This window comes from Gossypium hirsutum, chromosome A07 (assembly GCF_007990345.1).
Source record: "Gossypium hirsutum isolate 1008001.06 chromosome A07, Gossypium_hirsutum_v2.1, whole genome shotgun sequence".
Lineage (NCBI taxonomy): Eukaryota > Viridiplantae > Streptophyta > Magnoliopsida > Malvales > Malvaceae > Gossypium > Gossypium hirsutum.
Genome location: NC_053430.1, coordinates 57632979 through 57658891, shown reverse-complemented (window position 1 = coordinate 57658891; position 25913 = coordinate 57632979). Strand labels below are relative to the sequence as shown.

The 25913-nt window shown below is 32.7% G+C and overlaps 1 protein-coding gene across 1 annotated transcript; it reads right to left on the bottom strand.

Annotated features, from left to right (window-relative positions):
- Positions 1 to 17922: 17922 nt before the first annotated feature.
- LOC107946378 (NADH dehydrogenase [ubiquinone] iron-sulfur protein 1, mitochondrial) lies at positions 17923 to 22933 on the bottom strand (the record flags this gene model as incomplete). The annotated part of the gene is made up of 5 exons (XM_016880676.2): positions 17923 to 19063; positions 19520 to 19894; positions 20647 to 20941; positions 21719 to 21965; positions 22492 to 22933. Coding segments are annotated over 5 exons (2259 nt in total), but the record flags the coding sequence as incomplete, so codon positions are not given.
- Positions 22934 to 25913: the final 2980 nt, after the last annotated feature.

Below are 25913 nucleotides of genomic sequence, written 5' to 3'. Positions count from 1 at the left end.
TGCCTAGCCAAATCTCTCCCTGCTTGATCAAGGTAACTGAGTTTCCTCTTGGATTGCTGAAATCCTAGCATTAGCTGAGCCTGGTTATTGCTATCTCCAATGTGTGGGTTCACGGTTGTACCACTTCTCTTTCTTTTTGCTCTACTATAGTAGTCTTTCTCTCTAATCCCTTCCTTTTTATCGATTATTGTTAAGGGGTGCGTTCATGGCATCGTGTGCTCGATTGTAGTTTATGTTGGGAAAAGCCGAATACTGCTACTCTCCTCTCTTAGTCCTTGTTTCGGTAAGAAGTTCACATGGTTAAAGTGGATTATATTTAAGGTTGTGTAACAAAGTAGACTTTAATACTGATCGTTGCCAATAAGTGGGTGATTGTGGGTTAAGGGTGGTTTGAACCCTACTTGTGCTATCAAGGTAAGCAGTATATTATGTTGGGAATTAAGAGATAATAAGAAAGTGGTTAATCCAAGTAACTAAAAGCTGACTTTGGATCGTTATTTTGGATCTAGGTTGGGCGCGTGGTGATTGTCGTTTTCCTCTCCAAAAAGGTCTGTAAACGTACACCCAAACTGTTGCTACTACCAAAACAATGAATAAAGGTGTGTATTCACACCATTATGTTGTTGTGAATCAGCAAAAGCCGACAATTCGAAAAGCCGAAACTTTGGAATTTAAGGCCTCACGAGCGTGCAAACGTCCGTGTGGTAAACCGAGCCCACAAATCAGGAACGACAGATTGTAGAGGCCGCCACGAGCATTTTCGTGAGCAGGGGCAATTATGGGCCTCGTTAGGCCGAGATGGGTCATGTGGGCCCAATGGGCTCATGGGCCCCACACGGGTAAAGTTTACAGTAAGTGAAAAATAATGGAGTGGACTATGGGACAGCAAAGTCACAACTGAAATTGGGTTATTTGGGCCACACGAGCATGTGGGCCTACTTGGGTCGAGTAACTGGCCTCGGGTCCATTTGCACTTCCTTGGCCATACAGGTTATCTGAGTCATTCGAGACAATTGTAGACCTTTTTAAAGGGTCGTTATCTGTACTGATACCCCAAAAGTAGTTGAATGACCAAAATACTCCTGATGGGTAAAATTACTATTTTACCCTTAATGGATGGAAATGACCATTATACCATAGAAGCAGGTTGACTGATGAGTGTATGATATATGCATGACTGTATCTGAGTATGAAACGTTGCATACACATAATATTTATGACTTGACATTCTGCATTGGGGTTGGGATTCTGATTCGGAGGAAGTACTGTACTAGTGGCTTTGCCACGTTTTACTGTTCTAGTGGCTTTGCCACGTATTCTGATATTAGTGGCTACGCCATGTTTACTGTTATTAGCAGCTTTACGCGTTACTATTAGTAGCTTCATTGTGATATTGGTGTGCTGGCTCGGTGGATCGGTTTAATCCCCACGTGATGTGTTGGCTGCTACGGGCGGTGTGTTGGTTGGATTGGGATAGGTTGCATGTCTGCACTGTGCTATTACTATTTAGGGCTTAGGCCTACACTATCTATGTATAGGGCTAAGGCCCAGACTGCATTGTTACCGAATAGGGCTCAGGCCCAATCCGTTACTGTATACACTGTTTACTATTTGACTAGTAGGGGATTTCACACTGAGTTTTTCGTAAACTCACCCTTCTTTTAAACTGTGCAGGTAATCCCCAGCCTTCGACGATTTGGAGCCGCGAGGGACTCAGAGGTGGCCACACGACCGCAGATTATTTGATTATGACTTAATTTATTCAAATATTTTATATTTGGGTTTTTAATTGTGTAATAAGGCTATTTGGGGAATTTTTAACTTTTATTAGGCTTTTGGTTTCGTGTTTTAAACTGCTAGAGTAGGAACATCAAGTCTTCACAATAATAACATTTTCAAAGAAAAACTAGCATTTTTAACCTTAAGGTTTTCAACTAGTAAAGCTTCTGCAATTTTAAACGGATTATGAAATCAATAATAACAAACATTTTGATAAGTTAATTTCAGATGTAATAACGGAAATCACCGAGTTTTCTCAAGCAATAAATACTAAATGGGTTTTAACTCAAAAACGGTTTTTACCAATAAGTTCAAGTTTTAGAAGGCACTTCGATGTGACACATCAGATTTAGTCGTAACGTCTAGGCCGGGTTTGGGGTGTTACATCTGATCTATATTCTGAAGCATCGAAACATGAAAAACATCATGAATCTTCTGTAATTCTGGAGGTAAAGATAATCGATAGGCAACCGGTCCAATTCTTTCCACTATCTCATATGGCCCAATAAATCGTGGACTCAATTTACCTTTTCGGTCAAATCTCAAAACTTTCTTCCAAGGCTATACTTTAAGGAATACTTTATCACCAACAGAATATTCAATGTCTTGCCGTATCAAGTCTGCATATGATTTCTGCCTGTCAAAAGCTGCTTTCAATCTTTCTCGAATCTTCTTAACAGTGTCTTTTGTTTCTTGAATCAATTCTGGCCCAATCATTTTCTTCTCATTCAATTCTGTCCAACATACTGGTGACTGACATCTTCGACCATATAAAGCTTCATATGGTTTTATTTGACTACTTGATTGAAAACTATTATTGTATACAAATTCAGCTAACGGTAGATAACGTTTCTAACCTGATTCAAAATCAATAATACAAGCTCGAAGCATGTTTTCAAGAATCTGAATAATTTGTTCTGACTGTCCATCAGCCTGTGGATGGAAAGCTATACTAAAATTGAGTCGAGTACCAAGAAATTTATGCAGTTGCCTCCAAAATCTGGATGTAAACCGTGGATCTCGGTCAGAGATTATCGATATCAGCATACCATGTAATCGTACTATCTCCCATATATAAATTTCAGCAAATTTCTAAAGTGTCCAATCCATTCTAACTGCTATAAAATGTGCTGACTTTGCAAGCCGATCAACAATCACCAATATAGCATTTTTCTTACTTGTTAACAATGGCAACCCTGTTACAAAGTCCATTGTGATGCTGTCTCATTTCCATTTAGGAATGTTAATAGGCTGAAGTAAACCAGTTGGAACCTGATGTTCTGCTTTGACTCACTGACATGTCAAACATTTAGCCACAAATTCCACTATATCCCTCTTCATACCTAGCCACCAATATAATTCTTGTAAATCATGGTACATTTTTGTTCGTCTGGGATGTAATGCAAAAGGACTATCATGTGCTTCTCGAAGTATCAACTCTTTCAATTCTGAAACATTTAGAACACTAAGCCGATTATGAAATCTCAGACAATCATGCTCATCAATACTAAAATTCCCTCCTATGTCACTCTAAACCATTTTTTCTCTTCATTAACTTATCATCTTCTAATTGGGCTGATTTGATTCATTCAAGCATCACTGGTTTAATTCTTAATTCAGCCAATAAACCTCTATCATCACTAACACTGAGCTGTGCAAACATTGCTCGCAATTCAATTACTGTCTTCCTACTTAATGCATCAGGTACCGAATTAGCTTTACCTGGATGATAGTCAATAACACAATCATAATATTTTAGAAGTTCTATCCACTGACGCTGTCTCAAATTCAACTCTTTCTGTGACAGAAGATACTTGAGACTTTTATGGTCTGTGTAAATGTAACATTTTTCACTATAAAGATAGTGTCTCCATATTTTCAAAGCAAAAACCACAGTTGCTAATTCAAAATCATGTGTCAGATAATTACGTTCATGTGGTTTCAATTGTCAAAAAGCATAGGCTATCACTTTCCCACTTTGCATCAGTACACACCCGAGCCCATTTAAAGAAGCATCACTAGACATAATAAAATCTTTCCCTGATTCTGGTAAAGTCAAAATCGATGGCTCTGTCAATATCTGCTTCAATTTCATAAAGCTTTCTTGACATTGATCATTCTAGACAAACGAAACATTCTTTTGCAATAATTTTGTCATCGGTAAAGCTATTTTTGAAAATCCATTTACAAACCTTTGATAATACCCAGCTAATCCAAGAAAACTACATACCTCTGACACATTTTTGGGAGTTTTCCACTGGAAAATTGCTTTAATCTTCTTTGGATCCACTCTAATTCCATCTACTGACACCACGTGACCAAGAAATACCACCTCTGATAACCAAAATTCGCACTTACTCAATTTTCAATACAACTGTTTCTCTCGTAATGTTTGCAAAACAATTCAAAAATGCTGCTCATGTTCATATTCAGACTTTGAATATACCAAAATATCATCAGTAAAAACTACCATGAACTGATCCAAGTACGGCTGAAAAATTCAATTCATAAGATTCATAAAAGTAGCTGGGGCATTTGTTAACCCAAAACGCATCACTAAGAACTCATAATGACCATATCTTGTACGAATGTTGTCTTCGGTACATCACTTTCTTTCACCTTTAACTCATAGTAATCTGATCTTAAATCAATCTTTGAAAATACTGAAGCTCCTTTCAATTAACCAAATAAATCATCAATACGAGGTAACGGATATTTATTCTTAATAGTCACCTTTTTTAACTGTCGATAATCAATACATAATCGCATCGAAAAGTCTTTCTTTTTAACAAATAGCACTGGAGCTCCCACGGTGACGTACTAGGTCATATAAAACCTCGATCTAGTAAATCTTGCAGTTGTACCTTCAACTCCTTCAATTCAATAGGTGACATATGATATGGAGGTATTGACACTAGATCTGTACCCGGGTATACTTCGATCACAAATTCAACTTCCCGATTAGGAGGTAATCCAGGTAATTCTTCAAGAAATACATCAGGAAATTCACATACAGTCTGAATTTTACTACATTTTCTCTCCACCAAATCCAAATTAATAATATATGCTAAGAAAGCAGCATAACCCTGATAAAGAAGCTTACCAGCTTTAATTGCTGAGATAATACGAACTAATCCACTGGTTCGAATACTATTTACTTCAATCTGATCACCACTTTCATTCCAACCAGTGAACTTCTTTTTATAACAGTCCAAAATTACCCCATGTTCTAATAGCCAGTCCATACCCAGTATAGTGTCAAAGTCGCCAAATGGCATAATTAACAGGTTAATAGAAAAGATTCTATCCTGGATCATTAACAGGTATCTTCGACATATTCGATTCACTAACATAGTTTGCCCTAAAGGACTAGATACCTCTACTGTTACTCTAGACAGTTCAAATTTTAATTTTTCCTTCTCAACTAATTTTGTATTAACATAAGAATGTGATGATCCTGAATCTATTAAAGCATAAACGAGTTTTGAATGCAATAAAAATATACCTGTCACCACATCGTGTGCATCTCCTTCTTCACATGTTCTTACAACATATGCTCGGGCTGGGGCTTTAGCTTCTGATTGTTGAGTAGTAACTTCACTTATTCTTCTAGCACCTCCGCTACTAACTGAGCCACCTCTGCCTGACCCTCGACCTCTGAAAGCAGATTCAGATATCTGTGATACCGTTGGTGCTGCTTTATTAATCTTTGGACAGTCTTTCATGAAATGATCGGTGGATCCACAACGGAAACATCCTCCAATTAATTTCCAACACTCTCCTTGATGTTTATTCCCACAGTATTGACATTTCAGAATTTCAGTATTCTGAGATGGCCCTCTGATGCTACTAGTGGAAACTGTCATCTGCCTACCACAATTTCTGTCACTTCTATCTGATCTAGAACCAAATCTCCAATTGCCTCGAAACTTTTTTGATCTTTTAGGTTGTGGATTAGAGCTTGTATTTCCAAGATGCTTTCTAAGTGAACGATAAGTTTTAGGCTTTATATCTAATTCCAACACTTGTTCAACAATTTTGGCTCTCTCAATTAAATCTGCAAATTCAGTAAGTCAAAGAGACACTAATTGTAGTCATAATTCATCATGCAATCCTCGTAGAAATCATTTACATCTGTCAACTTCAGTCGGTACAAATTTAGTTGCATATCTACTCAGTCTCAAAAATTCTCATTCATAATCCGCTACGGACATCTCACCTTGTTTCAGCATTAGGAACTCTTGTTTCTTATCTTCCATATATAATTCTCCCAAATATTTCTTTTGAAATTCTCTTAGAAAGAATTCCCAACTTATCCGTTCTTCTGATACATGTTGAGTTATCGATTCCCGCCATACGTATACTTCTCCTTGTAACAAAGAAACGGCACACAATAATCTTTCCTGTGGGGTGCATTCAAGTTGCTTCGAGATTCTCTTTGTAGTTTCTATCTAGTTTTCAACTACAGACGGATCAACTCCCCTCGAACCCAGAAATTTGGCAGCACCATACTTCCGCAACTCTTTAATCGGGGCTCGTCGGGTAGTAGGAATAAGGGTCATAACAGGTATAGTTCCTACTGCTCTTTGAAGGGCATCGGCGACAACTCCGAGTATTTCTGAATTATCTCTTTCTCTGGTATCACTCCTTTCAACATGTGATGGTTGATTACCTACCAGATTTACACTTAGCGTTGCAGACTCTGATTCATTCATATCATATAATTCATCATCTTCATTATACATTTCCCGATCAGTATCTTCAATATTTTCACCAAACATCTTTAACTATAAAACAGAAACAATAATTCATTATACAAATATATCAGCATTCAATCCCGACTCAAATTTAACTCAATTATGGAATGTACCTCTAGACTCATTTCTGTACTCAATTTAATCATAGAATCGACTAAGCCTAAATAACTTTGATACCAACAAAATGTAACACCCCCTAACTCCAAACCGTCATCAGAACAGGGTTACAGAGCATTACCGAACCTATCATACAATTTAAAATTAATTCAAAATAAATGATATACATATCTTGATTTAGTTATAAAGTCACTATAATTGACCCTCGAAGTCTAAATCACAAGTTAGAATCGAATCGGGACTTGTTCGGGTACTTTGAAATTTTATTTTTATTTTTATTTTTTTTGTGCGAACTTAATATAACCCCTTTATAAATATCTAACCTTCCCTATAAATTCAAATCGAGACCAATCCAAACAAATAAATTCATGAATTTATACATCTCTAATTATAACAAACTAATAATAGTATAAAGTTCTAACATTTTTATGTTTATAACAATCTAACATAAGATGTCTAATTGATTCATTTAAATTATCATTCAACAAAATTGCCCAAAACTATGATATAGACTATGTTTAAGACATATGTAATTGTATGGAACAACCATTACCATCATTTATCATTAATGTTTATGCATCAAAATAACAACAATATTACAACCTAGGTACATGCCATTTTCAAAAAAGAAAAGTACATCACCACGTATTTGAGTTCGAGATTAGCTTGAATGCTGAGTCGTTAGTCATTTTTGTACCTAACCTACGCACGGAAATAAATCGTACGCTTAGTATGCACTGAGTGGTATTTCTATAAACCAACACTTAAATAGTTATAAAATACATATATAACACTACTCAAATTCAATAACTGTTCAAACATTCACCTGTCAATCTAGTGCTCAATTTTATTTCAAACTCAGTATCAATCATTATTTTTCAATAACAATTATTTGTTTATTTTATTCAATAACAATCAGTTATTCAATATCAAACAATCAATAATAATTAGTTATTCAGTCTAGAAATATAGTCATTCAATTATTCAGTGCAATAGTTTACCCCTATTAACATAACTCGGACTTAGATGAATACACAGATCCAACCAACACATCAGTACGGCACATTGTGCCTCATCGACTTTGTCGAAGTAAACAGTAGTAGTGCGGTACTTAGTACCTCACTTGATTAAACCGAAGTAACAGTAATAGTACGACGCTCAAGGTGCCTCATCGACTCAAGGTTGAAGTAACAATACGACACTTATAGTGCCTCATCGACTCAAGGTCGAAGTATCCCTAAACACTTCCAATCCTATGGCATGCCAACTATATCCGACTCAGCCCGATACAGTTAATAAGGTATTTCAATTCATTTCTCAATTCACAATAATTAATCATTTCAATATCCATTTCACAATAATTACATACTTATATACATTCAATTCAATATCAAAACACTAATACTTACCTTAATATCTTTCCATACACATATAATAATAACACATATAATAATAAAAACAACAATTTAAATGTTAAGTTCAGTTTATAGAAATACAAACCGTAATTCTCGAATTACTCTTCGTCAACCTTCTCCTTTCTTTTCTTTGTCGAGGTCTCTAGTATTACGTTAGCTACGAAAATTAAAATAATTATACCATTAATTACAACATTAATTTGTAATAATAATTGAATTTCTATCCAATTTATATTTTAGTTCCAATTTAGTCCTAACTAGATTTATCTACTTTTCTAATTTAATTCACACTCTATTTCTATTCAAATTTCATCCAAATTCAAATTTAACTACTAATTTTTCAGTATATTTCACTAATTTTAAATTTTCCTCAATTTAGTCCCTACAACATAAAACTTATAACTTACTTTACAATTTAATCCCTTTATCAATTCTAATCAATAATTCTATCAAATAAATCCCTAATTCATCTTTTTGTTCAACATGAACTATGTTCAAAAACCTTAAAACTTCCAAAACCTCAATTTAATTTCATCAAAACTTTGTTCTAAAGCTTTTAAATCATCAAAATTAAGAGAAAATGACTTGATTGGCTTTCCTTTTAAAGCTTAAAGCTTCAAATCCCTAATTTTTCCTTTTCTTTTCTTTTTCTCCTTTCTTTCTTCCTTTCCTGTTTTGCTCTCTGTAACTTTCTTTCTTTTTCTTTTATGTTTCATCTTTGTTTCTTTTTATTATTTACTTTATGTTACATTTAATTATTAAATATCTATTTAATAACAATTATAATTAATACATTTGTCTACATATATTTTTGTACATTTGTACAATATCATAACCATACATTTGTCTTAACTTTATTTAATTATCATATAAAAATCTTATACTATTATTTAATTACTAAATATCTTTTTTAATTTAAAGATAATAAATAATAAATATCTTATACTTAAATAATACATATATTACAATTGTATTTATGTATTTTACAATATTTGTTCACTATCATCACCCTACAATTGTCACCATTTGATTCATTTATCAAATAAAAATCTCATTATATAATTATTTAATTACTAATTATCTTTTACTTAATTTTCAAATAAAGATTTATTTACTTAAATACAAAGTAATTAATTATTTATCTTACAATTATATATATTATTATTTCATTTGTATATTATTATCACCTTACACTTGTCATATTCTAATTTATTTTCCTAATATGATAATATAATTTTAATAACCTTAATAATTATAAAATACATAAAAATCTAAAGGAAAATATCATATTTTCTTAAGTTTGCCGCCTCATCTTATGCAAAATGGCTTAATTGCTATTTTGGTCCTTTTATTTTCTTTTTTATTCATAATTAAACTTTTACCCCTTATTCAATTTAGTCTTTTTTTCCTAATTACTCTAAATTAAGCTAAATTCACTTAATTAAAACCTAATTAAACACACCACTAGACTCATAAATATTTCTAATAATTATTTATGAACCCATTTTGTTAAGACGTAAATTTTGGGTCATTACAATTTGTTTAATCGGTTGAATTGACTTAAAGATATAGTCAAGAGATAAATGGATTTTGGTAGGTGAGTATGTTCATAAGTTAGCAAATTACTGACTTGCTGTGAATTTATTCCTAACAACATGAACATGAGTTTAATTCTAAGTTACGAAATGTAATTAATCTAACACAATTACGTCATCTTGATTAACACCATCTTTTGAAATCGTGCATTGGAACTTTGATTTTCTTTTTATTTATTTTACTTAGTTAAAAATCTTAGTTTTCAATCACTTCCTCAAATCAAAATATTTTTCTTCACTAAAGTGTTTTTAATTGCATTCATAAATAATTATTTTCTCAGTCCCTGTGGGTACGATAACTCGACATTTTCTTGTCACTTTATTACTTATTGTGTAATATCCTGATTTTGGGCCTAGTCGGAATAGTGGTTTCGTGACCACAAAATCCGAGATAGAAATAATTATTTTATGATTATTTTGAGGTCTATGATATGATTGCATGATTGTGTGAAAATTTCGTGAAGAAATTTTATGCATAAAGTGCTTAAATTGAAATTAGGGACTAAATCGAATAATTTACAAAACTTGCATTCTAGAAGTTTCTAGTATGAAATTGTTTTGAAATATTAATTAGGAGGTCTTAAATAGAAATTTTACCAATTTCTAAGTCTATGGACAAAAATTGGACGTGGATGGAATTTTTGGAAAGTTTAGTAGTAAGGGCATTTTGGTCATTTAGGGGTAAAATGAATTAAAATACAAAATTAAAAGCCAATTTTGCTCATCTTCAACCCCATGGCCGAATATAGCAAGGAGAAACCATGGCTAGGGTTTTTCAAGCTTCCAAGCTCGATTGTAAGTCCGTTCTAGCCTCGTTTTTAATGATTTTTACGTTTTTGGAGTCCCGGTAGCTCGATTAAGCTTATGCTAGCAATAATTCAACCTAGGGTTCATATTTGGAAAAATACCCATAGGTAAAATTTGTGTATTTTGGTGTTTTATGATAGAATATGAGGTTTTAAATTATGTTAGACAACTTGTGCTACTCGGTTTTAAGCAAAAACTAGCAAAAGGGCTTAATCGGTAAAAATACCTAATGGTCATAAGTACATGTTAGAGTGAGAATTTGATGTTTCCATAGAAGGGAAAAATGATCAGCATGTCATAAAACATAAGAAAATAGGCTGAAGTTTAATTTACGAGATTTGGGGCAAAAGTGTAAATATGCAAAAGTTTAGGGGCAAAACTATAATTTTGCCAAAATATGATTTTGGGTCAATTTGAATAATGTGAGTCCTAATTAGACTATATTTTAAATGATAGAGCAAGGAAAACTGAAATTCGGGCTAAAATGGAAAAATACCAAGTTGTGGACGAAATGGTAAAAGTAGCCATTTTTGCATACGAGGTAAGTTCATGTGTAAATAATGTAGCATAAATGTTATTTTTAAGTTATTAATGTTAATTATATGATACGCTGATTTTTAATCGTGAAATATTATGCTTTGTGGTTAATGTTGAGTAATATGTAAATTATGTTTACTACTTGATAAATATGAATTGCTACCGAGTATCGGTTCCGATATTCCATAGAAGACTGCAAATGTGAGATCGAGGGAAAAATCCTGTTTGAACCTTAGGAATAGATTAGGATACAAGTGACATGTCACTAGGATGGTTGAGCATCCGAACTCGTTGAGTTGAGTCCGAGTTCACTTATGGATGCGAATGTCCGAACTCGTTGAGTTGAGTCTGAGTTCGTGAAATGTAACTAGGCATCCGAACTCGTTGAGTTGAGTCCGAGTTCACTTATGGATGCGAACGCCCGAGCTCGTTGAGTTGAGTCCGAGTTCACTTAGGGGCGGGTTACATGATTTCTTGATTACATATGAGGCACTTATGTGCAAATTATCCGTGTATCCGAGTTGTATTCTGATGTGTTCAACGGGTGAAATTTCTAGTGAAATGAAAGAACACTTAAGATGCAAGCGACGTTTTAGTAAGTGTTGTGAAATGGACACTTTGGACAGGTATGTTCTTAACCCTCGGGTTGATAATAGATACAACAACGATAAGGTAGTAAGATGATGAATGATGTTTAGAAATATGATATATGTATTGGTGATACCAAGCTAAAGTTGTTTGGTATATTTGTATTGTTATGTTACTTGTTATTTACATATGAACTTACTAAGCATTTATGCTTACTCCCTCCTCTTTATTTACTGTAGTTTTGAACAAGGCAGCTCGGGAATAAGGACGGGTCGAAGGTTCGATCACACTATCCAAAGGACTTTCATCTGGGTAAATGGCTTGTAAAACTTAAGTATGGCATGTATAGCAATATATTTATTTTGTGTAAATAATTTTATGATATGGCCATGATTGGTTGAGAAAATGTTCGATATTGATAAGTCATGGTGATGGTTAAATTTAGATCATGTTTGATATCTTGGAAGTTTAATAGGTTATCTAGTTCATAACAACTCATGAAAAGATGAAATTTGCCTTAAAACAGAATATTGCTGCAGCAATGACATGAATTTGAAAAATCACTAAAAATAGTATAAATGGAATTAAATGCTGAGCAAGTTATGAAATTGAAGCTTAATGAGTCTATTTTCATATGGATAAAAAAAACAGGCATATAAATTATACTTTATGAGATATTTGAAACCTTGTGAAATAGGGCCAGAGTGATTTCTGGATCCTCTATTCTGACTTTAAAAATTTATAATAAATTGTAAAAAAATAATTAGAAGTCATTATTTATATGTATAGATTCCTTATTTAGTTTAGTTTTAATAGAAACAAACCTCATAGTCATTTAAATTCTGTATAGAGAGATATCTGGTTCGTAATACACAGATGTCAGAGCAGTCAAACCCTGAAACAGGGGAGACTTTAACTAATAAAATGTACTAATTGGCCTAACCAAAAATTCTAGAAAAAAATTATTAAATAGATATATGAGTCTAGATTTAGGGAAAATTTACGGATCTTGATTTTGAGTTTCGTAACTCATGATATGATTTTTCTTGTAACTGTGACGCTAGTAGCTAGAAAGCTGTGAATGTAGAAACAAAAGATTTGAAGTTCTTAATTTGATAAATTATGTTCGGTAACTCCTCAAGCTCGACTCCGGTGACAGTTTCGGGCGTGGGGGCGTTACATGTTGCGCTTATGTTCACTTGCACATTTCTGTCGTTCCAAACCATGGGCGAAAAGAAAGATGATAAGTTGATCGAAGAAGTGACTAAGCCGATGGCAGAGCCAGTAATCACAAACTCTGTAATCACAAAAATACCATTCCCATTGAGGATCAAGGATAAACGAAAAAGAGATGAAGAGGATTTTGTAAGTTTTCTGAACTTATTTAATCCCTTAATGTTAATTTATCCTATTGAAATTCATCGGTAAAATACCGAAATGTGGCAAGTACTTAAAAGAAATTATGTCTAGGCATAAAAAGATTAAAAAGGGAGAACAATTTGACATTGATGCCTCTTGTAGTGCTATTATTGCTAAAAAGACAACCCTTAAATTGAAATATCTGGGTAGTTTTACAACTCCCATAGTTATAGGGGACATTTATTTTAGTAAGTCCCTTTGCGATTTAGGAGCTAATATTAATTTAATGCCTCTATCAATTTATAAAAAAAAATCAGATTAAGGGAGTTAAATAATACTTCAATAACATTACAATTAGCTAATAGCTCATTAGTATGCCCAAAAGGTTTACTTGAAAACGTATTGGTTAAAGTGAGGAATTTTATCATCCCAGTTGATTTTGTAGTCCTTGACTTCGAGAAAGATCAAGAGATCCTCATACTGTTGGGTAGGCCGTTTTTGGCAACTTCTAGATCAACCATTAATCTCGAGAAAATGAATTAACAATGAAAATCGATGGTGAAAGTTTCCCTCATACAGGGATGAAAGTGGCTTGAGAATGGAAGATAAATGATGGAAAATTCTACATTTTTCTCATCAAATATCTAATTATTTAATTAATATAATAATATAATATCAAAACAATATTAAAATAATCCAATCAATAAATTTTCAACACCTTTCATCCTTGATTATTACATTTAATATTTATCCAAATTGAGAAATGACCATTTTGCCCTTCATAATTCTTTACATTTTCATCCCTAAATTATTATTCACTTTTGGTAAAATTATGATTTAATCCCTTATATTTCTTCACTTATTCAGTGTGGCCCTTATTTAGCAATTTTGTGTCACCAGGACTTTTAGGTTATTTTCACTTTTGGTCCTTCAACTTTTCATATTTATACTTTTCCCTAAATTTTGAATATTTACACTTGAACCACAAAAATTTTCACATCTTTACAATATAGTCTCTACCTTAAATTAATATATCACGACATACTTCTTAATTCGACTTCTTCTTTTTTTTCATCCATCAACCTTCTTTTTTATCATTTATATTCCTTATTTTACTTTACTTAGGAATCCATTATGCATGATCCTCTCTTTATATTACTTTTATAACATAACAAATTTAGGGGTGTTGCATAGATTCTCTAAAGGCACACTCGCAAGGCTTCTCTTCTGCACTATTTTCAAAATCAAATCGGGCCAACCGATTGGATCGAGAATCGACTAGGATACCTGTTTGAAATAAAAGAGTTGGACTAATTATTTTTTTTAATTTTTAATAATTTATTTAATTAAATTAGTCAGATAGGTTAAATCGTTCAATCTAACCACTGATTTTATTCTAAAAACCTTGCTCTTCTATCAATTCAATATGAGGTTTGAAATATGTTAGAAAACCAAATAGAAGTTGGTTGAATGAGATGGTTTGACTTTTTTTTTTGTTTTAAAATAGGTTTAATGACAAATTTGGTCACTAACGTTTACATGTTTTGTTAAAATAGCCTTAATTATATTTTTGAGTCTTTTTTGTCATCAACTTTTATTTTTTTTTTCAAATTGCTTTTTTTAACAGATTTGATTAAAGTATTGTTAAAAAAGTCAATGGGATGATGTGGGAATTCATATGTGGAATATTTTTAATGACATATAATTTATTACTTAGATAACCCAATAAAACAATTACATGTGGAAAATAATAAAATAAATAAATAATTGATAAAGTTTTAAAAAATAACTCTTAATTTAAAGAAATTAAACGTAATTATCTGAAAAAGGGTTTCAAAATGAATTGCACACCTTCACTATTTTGGGTTTGATTTATTAATCATCTTTTTGAAACCTCTAAGTAAACAAATGTATGCATTTATTTTGAAACCATTTTTTAAAGATAATCACGTGTATTTTCTTTAAATTAAGAGTTATTTTTTAATTTCATGTATGCTTTATTTTTTTCACTTGTAATTATCTTATTGGGTTACCTAAGTAATAGATTACATCTCATTAAAAATATTTTACATCATCCCGTTAACTTTTTTAACGGTACTTTTATCAAATCTATTAAAAAAAGTAATTTAAAAAAATTAAAGGTTGATGGTAAAAAAAAGACTCAAAAATACAATTAATGCCATTTTAACAAAACATGTAAATGATAATGGCCAAATTTATCATTAAGCCTTTAAAATATTTGAAACTTGTATTTAACGTAATATAAATTATAAAATTATTTGTAATTAATAAAAATTGTATTTAATTTAAGGGTAATTAATTGATATAAAAGAGGTGAAAATTTTTTAGTGCAATTGAGATTTTAACGCATTTTTTTATTACCAAATTTTTAAGGGTAAATTATTTAAATAGTCATTTAATTATGAGATTGTTCTATCATGGTTATTAAATTTAAAAAAATAATCAATTAAATCATTAACGTTACAAAAATTGATCATTTTAATCACCTGTTGAGTAATGGCATTGGTGATGTGGGTTTTCATAATTAATTTAAAAACCCACATTTTAGACGTGTAATTTCCCTTTTTTGTTCTTTCCCATTTTCCCATTTCTTTCCATGTTCTTTTTCTTCCCACATTTTCCTCTCCTTCGCTGTTTCTTCTTCTCCATTTATCCTAGCCACCACTACCATAAGTCACCGCCGTCCATGGGCTTCCGGTGGCCTTGTCCGGCCAACAAGCTCAAGGGAGCAAGTTGAGCAAATGGGGAAAGAAAGACGGGGAATATTGAATGGTTAATAGAATGTGGTGATGGAGGGACGGAGGTCAATCTCCTGTGTCGGTAGGTTTGAGCCAACGCGTCTGGGTCCATCATCATCACGGCCCTGACCTCCCCTCCCACTCTGCCGCTTTGTTGTTGTTCTCCAATCAACCCTCTGTGTGATGCCGTTGCCCCCTACATTTTTCCATCGTTATATACTTTTGTTTTTCATTGTCGTACCTACACTTCTCATTTGTATTATATAGTATTAATTATATAAGAGTATATGACAACTTGATTGCAGTGCTTTTACTGTAATTCGAGCTTTCATCTAGTCCATGAAAATGGGATACGATCCATTGGATCAAGATTCTTTTGTTTTTTGTGAATTTCTTTTACCTGGGTGAACCAATGACTCTGTCAATGGGCAACATAAACACCGAGAGGCTGGAATTCTGTTTCCAGGCATTGGGATAATACTCTCAGGGTAAACTTTCCATAGCCTGTTTTCATTTAAAACAAAAAGCATACTGCTAAATTATTCGCACTGGTAATTTCAAACTTGGGGTTGGTATATAAGTTTCTGATATTCTTCAATGGGTGAAACTTGAAATTTACATTTTTCAGAGACATAAAATCCACAAAATCTCAAATCAGCCTCAACATGTCGATTTGGGTTCACAATAGTTTTATCATGTCGAATTTTTGGAACTTTTTATATTTTTTAATTTTTTTATATATTTTTTAATATTTAAGAGTTTAATTTTTTATAATTTCTATTTTAAAAATAATTTTTTATTTTTTAAAATTTTATTTTTTTAATATGAAAAATTAATTTTTAAAATTTATTATTTATTTCTATAGGGTGAAGACCAAATTGACAAAACTTATAAATGTTGAGAGCTAAAAATATTATTTTATTTTTTACATCATTATTTTAAATAATAAAAAATCAAAACCCAATGTTTCGAAATTAAAAGTATAATAATAAAAATTAAAATAAAAAAAAAGAGTATAAAAATCTTTACCATATTTAAGCTTATAATTATACACACATCAAATATAAATCCAAATAATAAAACAATGTATCAAGTAGCTTAAAATGACATAAATGTTTTAAAAAAAAAACGTAAAGGCTAAACAGCAAGTAGTGAGACCTGAAACGGATAGAGATTAAAGGCTAGGAAATGAAAGTGCAGCCATACCGGATGAAATTCAAGCATTAAGTTCATTTAATTTTTTTCGTCTAAAATAGATATTATTATATGTGCTTCCGGTGAATACTTTCAGATATATAAAGTTGCGGTCGCAATGGGAAGTTATTATTATTTGGATTAAAATTTATGCATAATGGAATTTAAGTTTTAAATTACTATTTGCACCATGTGCGAGTTTATGCTCATTTAATTTTTTTCCTTCTAAAATAGATATAACCTGTACAATTTTTGTCAACTTCCTCTTTACCCTTTAAAAGTATTAATTTTAATACATTATAAAATTAATTTTTCATATTTAAATAAAAACAAAAAAATTAATAATTATGTTTAAAAAATAAAAAATCATCTTTTTTAAAAATAAAAATTATAAAAAAAGTTCTTTAAAATTCAAAAAATAAAAAATAATTTTTTAAATATAAAAAAATTTAAAATTTCGACATGACAAGTCATCAAGAATCCAAATCGATATGTCGCCTACAAATTTAAGATTACGATAATTCAATGTCTCTTTTTGAAATAATTATTGTCTCGTACTCACCCCAAATCATTAACCATCATGTTAATTTGGGATTTCCATGCATAATCCATATTATTCCAATAAAATGAGAGAAACCAAGAGGAAATTATACAAATCCTAATGCCATTATTGATTTAACGATGAGTAACTAAAATGATTAATATTTGTGACGTTAATGATTAAATTAAATTTTCTTTTAATTCAATAACCATTTAAATAGTTTGTTTTTTAAAAATACAATTTACGACAAAAATTTTCATCACTAATATACCAAAAAAGTATATCTTATATAAAATTATTATAGATAAGATTGAGAAAAAACTGATTTTGCAGGTCTACCCCGGTCCTTTTTTTCCTTGTAAACCATGGAATCACCGAATGACCTCGTATTACATTGACCGACACTTAAAGCACCTACCATTAGAAACTTAACTCTAAATAGTTACAAGATCATGTTAAAGCACAAGCAAAATCTCTGCTCAATCTCAAAGTCTAACCCTTGAGTCTTATAGCCAGTGTTTTACCAGGAAAAATGCTTTTACATTGCAAATCATATTACATTAATTGAAACCAAAGGACCTCAAATTCCTTTATTGGCATATAAGCTACTGCTCAGAAAAGCTCGACAGTGCAGGCTTATATAGGTATGACACAATGGAACCAAAAAAGAAAAAAGATGAATCTCGAAAATTCATCAAGATTAGAAACCCACCACTCACTCCTTTAATAGCATTGCGCTGCATTGTGCCATTATTTTTGATGCCCTGGTAACAGAATTAGTCATGTAAAAATTCTCGACAGCTGCTTTGAATGGTGTCAAGTTTATCTCTTGGGTACAGTCTATACTCATCGAAGGTCCAAATGTAGCTGGCTCTATCTCATCCAAGTGCAGTAGGTTTGGTGCTACGGTCCTCATCCTAGAACGTAAGGATCCTAGTGTATCATAAGGTAAACAAATTCTAGAAACCTCGGAGAGTGCTCGAATGATCTTCCAATCATCCCTAGCATCACCAACTGTAGGTACGGCGGGCAATGTTTGTAGAGTGCGGCCTTCTGTATTTTCATATGTACCCTCCTTCTCGCTGTATGCTGCTGAAGGTAGAATTACATTGGCACGATAGACGCTTCGGTCCCCATGGTGCCCCTGATACACCACAAAAGCATCTGCTGGAACTTTGTCCAAATTCACATCATCAGCACCCATTAGATACAAGAACTTCGCTGACTCAATGCTGTTGCTAGATTCTGGCACAAGGCCAAGGTCAAGGGCTGCAGCCTGGGCAGCACTGAGAAGTAAAACATTGAATCCATTCCAGTCAGGTCTAATGACATTCCCATTCTTTGCAATGGTTTCAGCAGCATAAAATATTGCATCTTTGTCCTCCCTCTCGAACAGTCCAGAGCCAACAATGATGGCTGGGTTTTTGGCATTTAAGATGGCTGAGCAGAAAGAATGGCGTCCTTCAGCAATCTCAATAAGTGTTTTTGGCCCAACGCCAAGATGCTGGTAGTCATAGTTGAAGTCTGCAGGAGGACCAATGTAGCCTACCTTAGCATTTGATGCCCTAACAGTCTTACGGATTCTGGCATTTATCATAGCAGCTTCATACCTTGGCTGAAAGTTACATAGAATTATATGATTATTATAGTCTAAAATCCAATCAAATGATACTATTCAGACACATTTTACTGTCCACGTAATAGCATCTTTCTTTTTTCTTCTTGGGCTTTGTATTTTTTCAGCTTAGAATGTTCAGCTCTATTGGTAGTATATTATAGTATTGTTACAATCTTTGTGCTACTTGGGTTTTTTATTCTCAACATTTTTACTAGGAAACATTTCATATTTTAGCTTTTGTCAATCAAAGTCCTCTTTTTTTAATGAAAAGACAATATGCATCCAAATATATTTGTTCAGTTTTAAAGAAAACATAACACCTATCATGAAAGGGATTCAGATAGGTAATTGCTAACTATGCGCAATGTACATAGATGAAACACATTGTGAAAATTCACTGAGAGTACATGCGACAAGCATAGAATATAAGAATTTGAGTTGCTAGAGTATTACCTGGGTTCCGACCAGAAGGAACACATCTGCCTTCTCAAGACCAGCAATACTGCTGTTCATAAGATATCTGTATCTTAGATCAGCACTAGGGTTTGTGCCAGTTCCTTCACACCACACATTGTTTGATCCCATGCGATTTAACAAATCTTTTAGTGCCATCATGGATTCAGCATCAGAAAGTTGACCAGTGATCCCAACAATTTCCTCGGGTTTAACGTGAAGGGCAACCTCGGCAACAACAGCCAAAGCATCGCGCCAGCTCACAGCCTTAAAGCGCCCATGAGCACCACGAATCATAGGGTCATTTAGCCTTTGCCTCTTCAAACCATCATAACAGAAACGAGTCTTATCTGATACCCATTCTTCATTTATATCCTGCAAAGGTCAGTGAAGCAGGGAAGAGATACTTATCATTATTTCCTAGATGAAACCTATGAACCCTATTTGGATTCTTTAAGGGAAGAGGGGGTGCCAACCCCCCCCCCCAAAAAAAAAAAAAAAAAAAAACCTGCACTGCCCAAACAGACAGGACCTTAATTTTAAAAACTGGCAATTTGTTCAACAGTTCAAGTCACAGAATCATGTGAAATAAAATGCCAGTCATGACCATTTTGACTAGCAAAATTTGCCATTACCATAATGATCAGGAACTAGCCACTAAGGCACACAAATTTGCAACAAGAGAATGCTACCACAAGAACAAGCCTTTCTAAGACATCAGCAGGACTATAGTAACTCTATCCCACATACACCAGTTTTACCTATCAACAATTTATCTTGCTAAAAAATTATTGCGAAATGATAACATAAATGTAATCCAATAAAAGCCACAATAATCACAATAACAATTTGGCACTAACATAACCCATCTTAAGCTATTTGTCACATCTGTGCAAGAACAAATAACGAGGTTGCTTATCTCATAACATTAATAACACAGGCCTTCGAGTAACTGAGATGATAACAAGATCAAAAGAATTTAAGACTGACACAAAAGCAGTCAAAAAGATAATTCATGGCATCAAGCCCAATAAAAAACAAAGACCGTTCATTGCTTGATGGGCGTCAGAAAAAATATTTCTAGAAAAGGGTGCACTAAAAGCATCTTATGGAAGTTTACACTTTACCTCATTTAAACGTGGAAGGATACGCATAACCTCCGGACCTCTGCTGTCAATCCGAATATTGGATCCAACCGCATCAGTTACATCAATGGTCTCGGTTCCTTTCAACTCCCAGTTTCGGGCCTTGAAGGCAAAGGGTTTAGAGGTAAGTGCTCCAACAGGGCAAATATCAATAACATTTCCAGAAAGTTCACTTGTCATAAGCTTTTCAACATAAGTACCGATTTCTTCTCCACTACCACGACCTAACATGCCGAGATCCTGAACACCAGCAACTTCTGTTGCAAATCTGACACACCTGAAGAGACCACAAAAAATTATTAGCCTCAAACTCAGACCTTTGGATTGCATAACAATGTGAAAGCTGGCAATAGATATATCTCAAATAATCAAACCCTCAAAAGGTCACAAGGATTTGGCCCAAAAACTTCTTGTAAAAGATGGAAAAATTGGCTTGATACAAGAAGTAAAAAAAAAAAACACTAACTAGGCAGGAGATTTTACATAAACTTGGTAAATCTATTTACGAATCATAAAGCCCAAACAAAACTTCATTTAGGCTTAATTGGGTGTTTTTTTCCCCCAAAAGCAACAACATCAAGCATTTACAGGTGACATCCCTATCAAGGGAACTTTTGTGATGAAAGCTTTAGAAAGTTGACTAGTTGTGTAAATGTAGAAGATGCATCAGTCTAAGGTAATGAGGTAAACAAAATTTTGCACTGCAAATTGTATAGGCCAACTTGATCACAATCTAACATAAACAATTGTAAATGTAGGACAAGTGATTCAAAAGGTGCTCAGCATATTAATTTGCAATATCAGCAGTATTTGTGACAATCAAGCATCTTTTCTTCAGAATTGGTAATCAACACAATACACATGCTCGGTTCCTATGAGTGACCACAAATGTCTAAAGTTAAAGGTGATCAATGCATATGGTTACTCTGAATAAAGTCTTAAAGCTGATGCAGGCATCTGTCGGAGTTTGGATTTCAGATCTTCTATTTCAGCCAGCTTGAAATCTAAAAATAGAAAGTAAAAGAGGAGGGAATATTTGGGGTTAATTTTTTACCTTGTACACTGAATGCACCGAGTCATGACAGTCTTTACTAAAGGACCAAGATTTTTGTCAACAACAGATCTCTTCATTTCAGTAAAACGACCTCGATCAGATCCAAATGCCATAGACTGATCCTGGAGATCACATTCTCCACCCTGATCACAGATTGGACAATCAAGTGGATGGTTCATCAGCAGAAATTCCATTACTCCTTCACGTGCCTTCTTTGCCAAAGGTGTATCCGTCTTAATCTTCATTCCTATGTTATAGTCCCAAGCATAATTAAACAACACAAACCAAAAAGAAAAGGAGTAAAACCCCCGAAGGTTAAATTGTTTAAAATCCAAGAAGGCAACAGGATGACAAGCTTGAAAGAAAATTATCACAAGAATTATTGTTTACAATCACATAAATACTTAGATATTAAGAAATTTTAAGTACAAATCTAGACACATTTCCATGCATGGTTACTAAAACATGTAAAACAAAAATGAAGATGAAAACAAACATTTATGACTGAATTTATAAAGATCAAATCGATCATAATTCTGTATCTTTATGAAGACTATATGGAACTAGTAGCAAGACATTCAATAACAGAGATTAAAGAGAATAAAATAGTATAGAATAATTTGAGAACCCTAAATCCAAATTACTAGTATCCTGAAACACGTCAAAAATCTGCAAAGAAATTCAAATCCGTTCATCTAATTAAATTCAAACACACTAGTAAAATTGAGAAAACAAAATACAAAATATAATAATTGTTAAATTGAAACGCTAACCAGGGAGAGCAGGCATGGCACAAGAGGCGACGGGCTTGGGGGATTTTTCAACCTCGACGAGGCACATACGGCAGTTCCCAGCGATTGAAAGTCGACTATGATAACAAAACCTCGGAATGTCAACACCAGCAATTTCGCAGGCCTGAAGAACGGTCATGCCCTTGGGGATTTTCACCGGGAAGCCATCGACGGACACCTCGATGGCATCATCCGGGTTCGTGACGTGGATCCGTGCACCGCCAACGGGTTTCTTGGGTGGAGAAGGAGTGGTTTCTGGCTGCGGTGCTGCTGCTGCTGCCGATGAGGCGTCGGGGGATTGGAGCTCGGATTTGGCGACGATGGGTCGGAATCTAGAGTATTGGGAATGGAGGATTCTTGACGATTTTAGGGTTCTTGAAGCTAATAAGCCTAAACCCAGTTTTCTGGCAGCCCGAAGATAGCCTTAGCCTTTCCTTTCTTGGAGCTGTGAAGTGAGAGAAGGGAGTGGCGATTGGCGAGAGATTCGATTGGAACTGTCGGGTTGAATGTGTGTCATCCACAGGCGTGTGATTCCCACAAGAAGTCGGGCTTCAAGTTGACCCGTTTTTGTCTTCATGGACTGGTTTAGGGGCTTACAAAACGCCGTCGTAGCTTCAGTACTCGAATTGGGGAACAAAGGGGCCAAGCTCATTTCGATGTCCTATTTGAAGAAATTTTAGCCTAATCTTTTCAATTCACGTTACCGTAAGCTTTCATATAAAGAAAGTAGGGATGTCGGTGCGGTTTCACGATCCCATCCCACTTCACACCCAATTAGGCTAGGCTGGTACAGGTTTTGCGGGTACTGAAATAGAGATAAAGATAAATATTAGACTCATCGAGAGTCGTGGTTTTGATATTATACTCACCTCATTCCCGTTTGTCTCATCTTCACTTACCTCGAATAATATAATAAGTATATTCAAAAAAAATATTTATAAAAATTTAATTTAATAATTATTTTATTAGTATTTTATTAATTTATTAGTATTTAATTTTTGTACTTGTGTTATATTTAAAAATATTTGTGATATATTTGAGACATTATTTGTATTTAAATATTATAAAAGGACTTTATTTTTAAAATTTTTTAAATTAATATTGAAGTTATTTTTTGTTTATCAATTAAAGGGTCATGATGACTTTTTTTTTAAATAGTGACAGTTGAAATAATATCACATATGTAGTAAGAGTTCAAAGGATAAGTATTTCATACATTTTTTATAAAAATTTTGATTTATATTTATTTAATTGATACTTATAAATATATTATATGAAGTGGGTCACGAGGCGGGTATAGCAGTGATTAGGTGAATTTGAGGACCCACGTGGGTGGTGAGCGAGGATGGTTTTGAGTTTTTTACCCGTAGTGGGTCGCTGAGCAGGGATGGGGATGAAAATTCTTGGTGAGGATGCCCCCACACCTGTGTCGCCCAATTGACATCCCTAAAAGCGAGACTTTATTTTGATAAAAGCAAAAGTAAATATATTTTTAGATAAATTATTGCAAAAATATAATAAGATAAGATGCTAATATTTTTAATTTTAATGTGAAGCCAATAGTTTTAATCAAAATATCTAATACGATATCCCTAACATCATCTTGTTATAAATTTTTTGGTATTTTGGTATATTAAAATTTATAATCAAATACCAAAATTTTTAACCTAACACCGAATTATTTAAAGAGATTTTATTAAAAATTTTGGTACTTGATTAGGAATCTTGGTACCGCATTAAAAGTTTTGAATATCAGATAAAAATTTTGTTATTTCTTCAAATAATTTAGTATAATATCAAATTTTTTATATAAAATATATGAACCAGATTTAATGCATACTAACAAATTTATTTTTTATTTGATGTAACAATTATTTATAATAAACAAAATAAAATATATTTAATCCGTATTTAAATATTATTTAAATATACCCAAATATATAAGACAATAGTACAATATATTATGGTATACCAATATATATATAGAGTAATATATAACAAATTATATTTAATTTTGTATACCAAAATACAAAATTTCTAATTAAATACCAAAATATTTAAGGCGATGCTATTGTTAGGGTCAATATGTACTATTTTTGTTCGTGCATGTTTCCCTTCAAATTTATCATCAAAATTTCCTTGCCTGTGCGACCCAATAGCCTGTACCAAGATTACTAAGGTCATACTAAAATAGCTTAGGGATGTTCTTAGTTGATGCGATACCAAATTTTTTTAATCAATACCAAAATTATTAAGAATGTCTCGTTTGAAATTTTAGTATAGAAAATACTAAATTAGAAATATCGGTTTTGGTGTCTTGTTAGAAATATCGGTAATGCATTAGAAATTCAGTATTTGTTATAAATATGGGCATCGCTACTAGAGATATTGGTATTGCTTAGAGATTTTGGTATCCATTAGAAATTTAAAATTTTTGTTATTGTGTTAGAAATTTTAATATTAACTTATAACCGGTTGATTTAGTTACACCTTTTCCTTAACTTTTATTTTAAATGTACAACAAAATTATCGATGAAATTAGATTTAAAATAACAATGATAGTTAAAATTTTTAAATAAAAGATGCTTTCAGTGACAATTAATATATAAATATTACAAAAATTATAAATCATGAGTAAATTATTATAGGGAAGTGAAAAAGTGAATGATATTATCTTCTTTAACTACTTTTGGAATAGTTTTTGTTCCAATCAAATTGGTAATAACCACAATACTATTGCCATTTTCTTCAAGAATAGCTTATTGGAGGAGAGATGTAAAAACAAATTCATTACTTTATCAACCAATAATAAATACATTTTAATTTTGTCACAATAAGATTTTTTCGATGATAAATCACAATCAACTGACTTGACATTGATAAAGAACTCTAAGAGATCCTTTGCATCAGTAATACTCAAAACTAGTCTCCATATGATCTATCCTCCTCTTCATCTTGAAGTCTTATCTCACATTTAATATAATAGTGCAAACACTTCAAATTTTTAGTTTAGTAAATGGTATTGGGAACATATATAGTGAAATTTTGATGAAATTGAAAACAAGCTTACTAATTGAATTTTTTTTAAGGAATTAATAAGGCAAAGAGGAAAAGAAATTAGTAAGGATAAATGTGACTTTGAAACTTAATTGGAGAGAGAATATGGATATTAAAGTGTAAATGAACTATTACATTAGGAAAGGTGGATTTAAAAAAATATTACCAAAAGAGACGTGGAAAGTATATTGGTACATGAAAATTGAAACTTAAAGGTCTGAATTAAGTTGAATAAAAGTAAAAAGTAAGATTAAAGTACAATATTCTTGTAAATAGATTTTTATGGTAAATTTAACATGGGAATTTTTAAGTGTTATTTTGGACTTTTCACAAGAACTATAATCAAA